The sequence below is a fragment of the Carassius carassius genome, chromosome 9, assembly GCF_963082965.1.
Source record: "Carassius carassius chromosome 9, fCarCar2.1, whole genome shotgun sequence".
Taxonomy (NCBI): Eukaryota; Metazoa; Chordata; class Actinopteri; order Cypriniformes; family Cyprinidae; genus Carassius; species Carassius carassius.
The window spans coordinates 14,459,321-14,469,026 of record NC_081763.1 but is presented as its reverse complement, the minus strand read 5'-3'; the positions used below and the strand labels follow the sequence as shown (position 1 = coordinate 14,469,026).

The following is a 9,706-nucleotide window of genomic DNA, read 5'->3' as shown; positions in this document are numbered from 1 at the left end:
ACGATCAGTGGTATCACTAGGGAGTCACAGCATGATTTAAGTTATATTAAAAAATTACATTTAAATGCTAAAAAAAAAGTATATATAAAAAATTAAAAACTTTGATTAACATACTTTAGTTAGATTTTCTCAAAAATCCTTTTTACCCTGTCAAAATCAGCTCTGCAGAAATTAACCCATTTTTTGCATTTTGCTTTAAATGCTAATGAGCTCTGCTGACCCCGCCCCCTCTTCTGTGGGGTGATGAACAGTGCCTGGAGAGACTGTTTACTTAAGCCGCATTTAGCTGTGAAACTTGCTAACTAGCACATTGTCTGAAATAGGGATGCAAGATCATGATTTTTTATGGCCGATACCGATTTTTTTACAAGCAAACTGGCCGATTCCGATACCGATTTCCGATTTTTTTTTTATCTTTAAGCAACAAACAAGAAAGAAGGAAAGTGTCCATAAACAAGATGTTTATTTGGTATTTAATAGGCCAAAACGGGCTTTTGGCTATTGAAAACAATAACCGTAACCATCTGAAATTAACGGCAGTAACTGCACAGTTAGTAGCCTACATTAAATACAAACATAGATGGTACATACATCAGCATTTAGCTTTTGTTTTTGAATTGGGTTGAAACTACATAGAACTGAACAAAGATGCAAAGTGTTTCATTCATCCAATAAAAAATAAAAAAATAGGGTAATGATTCACATCTATATTTTTTACTTGAGCTAATGGAAAATAAATAACTTATTGTCTAAAGTAAAAAAAATATAGACGTGAATCATTACCTTAAAATGTTTTAATTGGATGAATGAAACACTTTTTTTCAGTGTGCTACAGTAGGTGATTTTTAAATCAAAATTAAGTCTATGGAATTGTAAAGTTAAATGAAAATAATCATCCTAATGCAAAACTGACGTTTACTTCTGGCTTTTCAAACGTGTATGCAAGTTCTAATTTACAAAAAAAAAAACATTTCACTTTTGTCAGTTTAGTTCCGTTTCGTTTCTCGTCCAACACGTGAGAAGTTGAGCCGAACATCCCTTCACGGTCTACTCTTGTTTAGTGCGTGGACCGGTACAGTATACGAATACAGATTTCGAAATACTTCCACACAAATGACATAGCAAATTATTACAATGTAGTATGTGCACACAGGCGCACTTCCAGAAAAAACGGCCGAAAAAAGACCAAAAACCGGCTGATTGCCGATCGCTTATTTTAAGCAAAAACCGGCCGGTTCCTATTTATGGCCGGTCAATCGGTGCATCCCTAGTCTGGAACAGTGATTTGCAAAGTTTTATGAAAAAAAATAAATACTTCTTCTGTAAGTAAAGCTGGTTCATGATTCACGCGAACATAAACACGTTTAGGTAGATCAGGGCGCATTCCCTTCAGAAAAAAAACATAATTCACTGTGTCTTCAGTGGCTCAGATGTCGCGAGTAAATGATGACTGCTATGTTCATTATTACAACAAAACAATTGCTCCTATTGCTTAGGAGTTATTCTTGTCTACGTCTGCTCCGGCAGTCAGACTGTTACAGCTCACTCAGGGCGGGTTTAAGGGAAGACCACCATGTCAATCAACAATTGTGGGAGCGGCCTTCTTCTGTGTGACGTCACACAGACAAGAAGCTGAGAAAGGCCTGATTTGAAAAAGGGGATATTATTTTTAGGGATTTAATAAAAACCACTGGGTGGATTTTTATCATTATACCAGTAAAGTATGGTCCAAACAACATGTAAAAGTGAATTTAGCATCCGATGACCCCTTTAATAAACTTGTTTGGAAAACAAGCATATTTAGAGTATTTTATCATGTTTTTTGAGCAAAATATAATTAAGGATATATTATAGCTTAGCCTATATGAGGAATCAGGAATTGAAGGAATGAAAGGAAAAATAAATGTGTTTTGTGTGTAAAGCAAAGAGGGGGTTTTGAGAGAGAGAGAATTTGGGTTCTGGATCAGTAAATGTCACACGACACACGTATACACAAACACACAGTTCTGGAATCACAATTTAATATTTCATAATTTAAGACTTCATGCAGTTGAAGGTGAGATTGATACAGGTTTAATGGTTGTAAAATTAAGAAAATTGTCCACGTCATGGTGTGCTGTTTTGCTGCTGTGTACATGTTGATTGTTTTGTCTTTTCAAAAGCCTTGGGCTCAATATCAAAACTTAATGGTCACATTAAATACTTTTAGAATGATAATGTCTAAGATTCCATAATCAGAGCTGGATTTTAAAGCGTTGCCATTTTTATGGATTATGTAAGGAGTGCTCAAGTAGATGTGTAAATGCCGAACTCGTGGTTTCATGTTCCCCTCCTGGTTTTATGTAAAAAAACAAAATGGATGGAATTTTGGAATTGGAATTTGAATGGACTTGTAAGTCTGTAGTCTGAATATTGGATTTACATTATTATTCAATTTAGTTGAATTTAGAGGAAATTTATGAAACTGTTGGAAAATAAAGGGTGTAATTATAAGGTGCATGATGGTGCATCAGTGGAACACGAGAGAAACAGATCTATAGATAGGCCTATACTACATCCAGTAATTATAGATAGACCGTTACCGTGGTTACAGTTATCACCATGATTATGTATTATGATTCCCTTCCGATGACAGACAGCAGGAGACCCATAGCTCGATAGCAAGATTTGTTATATAACTCAGCATTTGAATATTTTACTGTTGTAAAGTCACCTATGAACTACATCTATTGCTCAAATTAGGTTTCACTCTTATCTTTTTCATAGTAATTTTTGTGCTTACAGTTCAATATTAGATTGTGGTGATACTCACATGTCACTCCCTCGCATTACAGTGACATTAGTTTCATGCTAGATTACACAGCTTCTGACAGAAAATGATTCATCTATTTGTACTAACTGTTGTTTTTCTTAATTGTATCCTCATGCCAGTGTTGAATTGTTTTCTTAATTGTCCCTCTCCATGTTTAAATGAGCTAATTGAAAAAACGTCATGCAGCTGATGGTGAGATTTAATGGTTATACACTGCACCTATTTACCTAGAACTCATTGATGCAAACATCCTCAAATATCCTTCACTTTAACATCCATCTGCACAAAGTTACACATCACCACTTATTTATTATTTATTATGCATTTTTGTTTAATAGAATGTAGATCCTGTATTTTATGGCAGGCATTTCTAATTCATTAAGGTACACTTCTGGATCCTCTTGCTGAGAAGAACATTTTTATTGCATTTCAGAATTTGAATTTCTCTGTTGTCTTTAGTGTTTTTTTGTTTTTTTTCAGATCTTGTCATCGGTGGGTTTATATGGTTTCTGGTCCCAGCGGATCATTTATGGTCTTTAAATCACCCAAGCTGCTTGGGTGATCAGCTGGAAAACCTGCTGGAAATCTTGGTTTTGATATGTAGGCCAAATTGGTAAATCTGGTTAGAGCTGGTTACCTCTTTGGACCAGCAAAAAACAGCTAGCACAATACAAAAATAAGCTTGAGCACCTTAAACTGGTATGTCCTAGTTCTTCCTGCAGAGCTAAGCTCATTTGCTACAAAGTGCCTTGCTGTTTTATATCTGTCTTGCCACCTTTTCTGAAGAGCTGAAATCACCATAAGCTGACTCATTTTCACCCTCAGAAACCCATCTGAAGAGGTTATGAGGACGTGACCTGAAAACAGCCGTGCTGCTGCATAAAATGCAAAAAAGTGTGAATAATCACTCCATTTTCCTTTCATAACCAGACAGCATTGTAAAAACAATACACTGTTCGACTGTATGATGGTTTCATGATGTAGTTTACTGTAGTACTGTATTTTTGGAAAGGATTATATGGAGAGGATCATCTCTTTTTCCTCCTTTCTCTGCGAAAGAGGACGACTTTGGCTGTAATCTACCTTGAAGAAACGTTTAATTTATTTAAATCATCATATATAATGCATTCATTATTTAATCAGGCACATTTATTTGCTCCCACAGAGCAAAGTGAAGGATTAGGTGAGTGGGTGAACACTCTCTCCTTTGTTCCTTCTTTGTCTCTGGCTCTCGTTCTCACGTCTCCTATTCCCTTTGCTCTGATTTTGAAAAGGAGGGAGACCGTCACGACGATCACTAATTATGATGTAAGATACCAGAGGTGGGTGGTTAGTGTTGGTCTGTTGTTAGTTGCATGTTGAAATTGATTTCTACAAGCTCTGAGGTTAGTTTACAAGTGGAATTAAATGAACTTGTATTATGCTGAATGTTTCAAATTTAGTTTCAATCGTGTGAGACGAAAAATGCATGGCTAATTGCTTATAAGAAATATTTATCTTACTAAATTTATGCTTTAGAAATATTACTACTGAGATAAGAAAAATAGACTTATTTAAATATATTGATAATTTTACTTTTCAAGTATATTCTTTACTGGAAAACAATATGAATATACTGATGAAGAAAATGTTTTTCGCAGTGTGCCCTAAATCTTATACTGGCTTTTCATTCTTTAGCTTCTACCATAAAAATAGCTTTTAGTATTGATCATTTTCTTTCACATTCGCAAGTGTGCAACTGTTGATTCTGAGGAAAGAAACACCAAACAAGAAAGGTCATATTAAAGTTCATACCTCATAAAACACACACACAAGCACAGTGTAACTGTTGCTTCAGCAAAACATGTAATGTTTTAAATAACTTGTTTCAGAGCATTAAAATGTGTAGAAACCTCAGCTTATAAGTTTGATTATGGCACAAAAGCAACATGAAACATGTTGTTTTTCCTCTGGCTGTCATTGTAAGTATACAAGCAGTTTTATTCAAGGGTGTGTGTGTGTGACCTGAGCATGAATGTGAACAGTGTGGTATGTTGTGAAAACAACAACAAAAAGTTTAACCGTTCCATCATGCCTTACCTTTCATCCATCAACTCACATACTCATAGAATATATTTTTCTACTCACTTTATAATAATGAATAAATATCTTTGTGTCTTTGCTATTTACTAGCCTGGGAACCATTTTGCTCACTAAATCAGTGTCTATGTAGGTGTTAATTATATTTCACACACCTCTAAAGTAGTACCTCATTACATGGTAAAAATAAAACTATCAGGCATTGCAGTCTTTGCGTTGACGTAAAGTGAGAAAAACCAGTGGAAGATGGAGGGCATAGATAAAAGTCTTTTATTGCTGTAAATCACACCAAAACAAGAGTGTATCATGTTCTGCTCTATATCCAGGCAAACAGGCTAGTGGTTAATAACCTATTTTGTGCAAATTTTCTTAACAAAAGAGATTTAGTCAATATGACACCCAGACTAGCTTAGTATTGCATAATGATACTACTTAAAGCTATCACGTCAAACTACAGTATGAAACAGGTAATCAGATTTCAAGTTTTCCTACAGGAAGGCCTCGCATTTCCAACATCCATCTACAAAAAGCACTTTCTTTTCCTGACCTGCCCCCAACTACAGCATGGCTCTAGGACAGTGGGTCAAGGATTCATATGGCACTTACATTGCTCTGTAGCTAACTGTTACAACCGTCACTAGAAGAATAGGCTGAGTCTACGATAAAGCAAAGTCTTCAAAGGGTCATATTTCAGATTCTTTGTGATATGACCTCTGATCGAAGTTCAGATTGGCTGAAAGGGTCTCTAGCTCAGTGCCCCTCTCACCGGTGTCCTCTTCTTGCTCCTCCTCATCTCTACTAATAAAGGCTAACTCGTTCTCATAGCAGAAGTTGGCTCCGGACTCCAAGGATTTATTCTCCTCCATGTCTTTGGCACTGCAACGTGGCGTCGAGGGAACCTCGTGGGTCTTATGAAAGTGTGAATAGTCCACTTTATACTGGCTGCGTTCCTCAAACACCACGGGCTCAAAGCGATGGCCCCATAAGATCTCGCTGGCCAGGTAGGAGCTGCGCACCTGAGCCGTCATCGCAGTCGCCTCGACCATCCCTTCCAGTATAACCACAATCTCAAAATCAGATGTTTCCAAGTCCTGCTTGCTAATTCCATACAGAGGACTCTCCTCATTTATCACATGGAGGATAGTAAGAGGAGCAACCAGGAAGATGCGGTCGAGACCTTGGTCGTAGCCCACATTGATGTCGATCTGATCGAGTGGTATGTACTCGCCCTCTTCTGTGATTCGGGGCTTAATAAGCTGCGCCCGCACGTGAGCCTCTACAATGTGACTTTTCCTCAAGTTCCCGACCCGCCACATGAGACACAGTTTCCCATCGCGCATAGCGATGACAGCATTGTGCGAGAACAGTATCGTTTCTGCCCGTTTCTTAGGTCGTGCCATTTTGGCCATGATGGCACCGATCATGAAAGAGTCAATGATGCAGCCCATGATGGACTGGAAGACGACCATAAACACCGCTAAGGGACACTCCTCGGTTACACAGCGGAATCCGTAGCCGATTGTGGTTTGCGTCTCAACTGAGAACAAAAACGCAGCAATGAAGCTGTTGACCTGCATGACACATGGAGTGAAGTCCTCTTTAGTGGGCCGGTCTAAGTCACCGTGGACAAGCGCAATAAGCCAGAAGGCGAAACCAAATGCGAGCCAGCTCAGGACAAATGCAAGGGAGAAGAGGACAAACATCCAGCGCCAACGAATGTCCACGCAGGTGGTAAAGATGTCAGCGAGGTAGCGCTGAGATTGCTGGTCCATATGAGCGAAACTGACGTTGCACTGGCCTGTTTTATTTACAAAGCGGCTCCGCACCTTTCGGCGTGTCTGGACTTTGCCATTACCAAAGCCATTGCCGAGGGCGGGCATGTTGCCGTGCCGGTACACGTCCTCCTCTGATGATGACACGATGTTGTAGCGGTGGGGCTTGCCCACACTCATGCCACTCTGCCCGACCAGAACCAATCGGAAGTGGATTGTGAGTACCAAAGCAGTTCTGGATCAGTTGCCTGAAGATGAAGCAAAACATGAGATCAGTCATGTAGTCTTTGTTCATTGTATATCATTTTTCATACTGTTATGTGCATTTGTCTACATACTGTTAAAAAGTTTGTTGTTCTTATTGTATTTGTATAATATTTTACGTTTGTGGTAGTGCCAGAGCTTGATCACAACATCATACAGAAACTGTGAGGAAGTGTTTAACTGCAGAACATGCTGGGAAACCAAAAAACTTACCTGACTGAAATTTGTCAAGAACATATTGACAATATTTAAAAACCAAATGTATGTAAATTTTTTAATTAGGCCTAACAGGATTACGTAAATAATGTAAATTGAATTGTTTTGTCTGTACTATATAGATAATATACTATCATTCAAAAGATTGGTGGTCACCAACAGAAGAAATTAAATTACATTTTAAAATATATTAATATAGAAAACATTATAGATTTTTACTTATTGAATATGAAATATAAAAATATTTCACAGTATTATTGTTTTTACTGTCTGATCAAATAAATGCAGCCTTAGTAAGCTTAAGAGACCTTTCAAAGACATTCTGCAAAGTGTATGTAAACTTTTGAGCACAACTGTGTAATTATTTAAATCAGATTTAAAACTAAAGCAATAAGCCATGGGAGGTGGTTAGAGGTGCTCTAAGGCCTTCATGGGAAAATCACTGTAACACACGGTGGCTTAATACTTTTAGAAAATGGCAACAGCAGGATAAAATCGTCTGTCCGTCCGTGTTTTTTTTTCTTTTCACAGCAGATGTAGCCAATTAAAGTAATTTCGCACCTTCCCTGCAAAACTCTTCACCTTTGCGCAGTGAAGTGCTGAAGTGCGCACACTTCATAGTCTGTATGTGGGGCTTTTTGTTATGGTTATCGTAATCATCATTATCTTAATTTCCTCACTGCCAAGGTTTTTTTTTTTCCGCTCCGAGCCGGGTGCTGCCGGTGGGGTCCAGATTTAGGCGTCTAGCCAGTGCCTGAGTCAAGTGATCTGTCTTTCTAATAATAGATGCCTGTCTCAGTGCAACTACTGCATGCATACAGACACACTTGCAAGAATCTGTGCTCCAAGACATACTGTACTGACAGAGAGACATCAAAACACACAGACTTCACATGCATGCACACACTGGGGGCTGGGTAGTGTCAGGTGCTGCTATATTGGTGAGTGTGAATAGCTAAGATTCAACAATTATAATGACAAAAATATAATTTTCTTCTCGATGCACAAGATTGCAGAAAAATGCAGCATAGTTCTACAATACTCTAAACTAAAAGAATCACATGAAAAACTGGGATATAGAGGTTTCCATAGAAACCTGTCTGGTAGAAATGTTGTGTATGTGTAGGTGTGTGTGTTTGTTTGAGGGGTGACTGCTGGCTTTGTGCAGTGGTATTTTAGTCATCATCCAGGTGGCCAATCACTCAAAATTGAGAGAAGAGATGAGAAAGAGACAGTCGAGCACTTAATAAGTTTATCAGTGGTAGCCGTGAGAATAGAAAGTTGATTTCCAGTCGAGGGAAGAGAGTGGGGTCGGTATCTTCACTACGTCCTGATAGGATGTCTGCTAATTCATCCGAAGAGAACATTCTGTTTCCTTTTTGCTTTTCTTGCATACTTGGAATCGAACACGACAGCTGTCGTTTTAATCCTCGAACACAATTAACATATTCTACCCATCCCACAGCTCCTCCAGTCCCCAAATGGAAAATATGATAAGGAATTAAAGTGATGGCAGATTGTAAGAACTTTGACAGGCAGTTGACAGACTTCAGATATTACTCCACACTGCTCCTTCAAAACATTTCCACAGCCCCTTAAGAGCTGCATTAGTCTCCTTTAATAAACTTTATGAACTGAGACTCATCACCCGCCATATGCACAATGCTGAAATGGAACTGTAGAGTTGCGATATCCATCCAAACAGGTGCCTGTGTGTTGAACGCATAGCATTTACACAATCAGGAATTGGATTACACTATCTATACTTAGACTTGATTTGAATTTATATTTCAGTTATAACACATGAATGATTTTGTTCATAGAGTTTTAAAGTCAAAGAAGAACTCAACATGTGCAGACACTCCGGCATTCAGAGGACATCTGTCATTGTGGGAATGCTGTACTGGGTGTGACAGTGCCTTCAGTGATTTGTTGAGACGCAGTGGAATGTACAGAATATGTGATGTTGCTGACCATCACCTACTCATTATGACTCTATTCATGTGAGGCACATTAAAGGCACCAGAACACTCGCAGACATAAAAAAAAGGTTGCAAAAGAAAAAAACCTGTAGACTATTTGGTTAATAATCACATGTAACTCATGTGAGTTAGACAGAGCTGATAGAAGCTGAAAGAATATGTACAGTCAGCAGGCAAGACACAACAAAACGCATGCTTACCTTTTTTTTGCCCTTTGTGTGCATGGAAATATATAAGAAAGAGATCTGAAGTTGAGCTAAAGCATGATTCCACTGAGTTCCTCACAATTCCCCTACAGGAAAAATCATTGTTTCAAAGAAGAAAAGGGGATCCTGACTGTCCAACGAGGTCCTCATCTTCAGCGTCACATTCACAGATGGAAACTCACACACATCTACGCATGTATTCGAAAGAGGTTCTTATCTAAAGGCTGCTGATTATATGCTAACAGCCTCAGAATGTTCCATTAATGTTCTCTAGCATTGTTTTGACGTTCCAGTAATCTTCCTTGGTCATCCCTGAGAGTGTTGCATGTCCAGTGATTGCCTAATGTTTCAGTGCAACACCTCACCAATGATTCT

At 38.4% G+C, this 9,706-nt stretch overlaps 1 protein-coding gene across 1 annotated transcript; it reads right to left on the bottom strand.

The window, feature by feature from the left end:
- Window positions 1-5,143: 5,143 nt before the first annotated feature.
- On the bottom strand, window positions 5,144-6,903 carry LOC132149028 (ATP-sensitive inward rectifier potassium channel 12-like). Its single transcript, XM_059557920.1, has one exon. The coding sequence runs from the start codon at window positions 6,841-6,843 to the stop codon at window positions 5,575-5,577; it is 1,269 nt and encodes a 422-aa protein (XP_059413903.1). The 5' UTR covers window positions 6,844-6,903; the 3' UTR covers window positions 5,144-5,574.
- Between the last annotated feature and the right edge of the window lie 2,803 nt (window positions 6,904-9,706).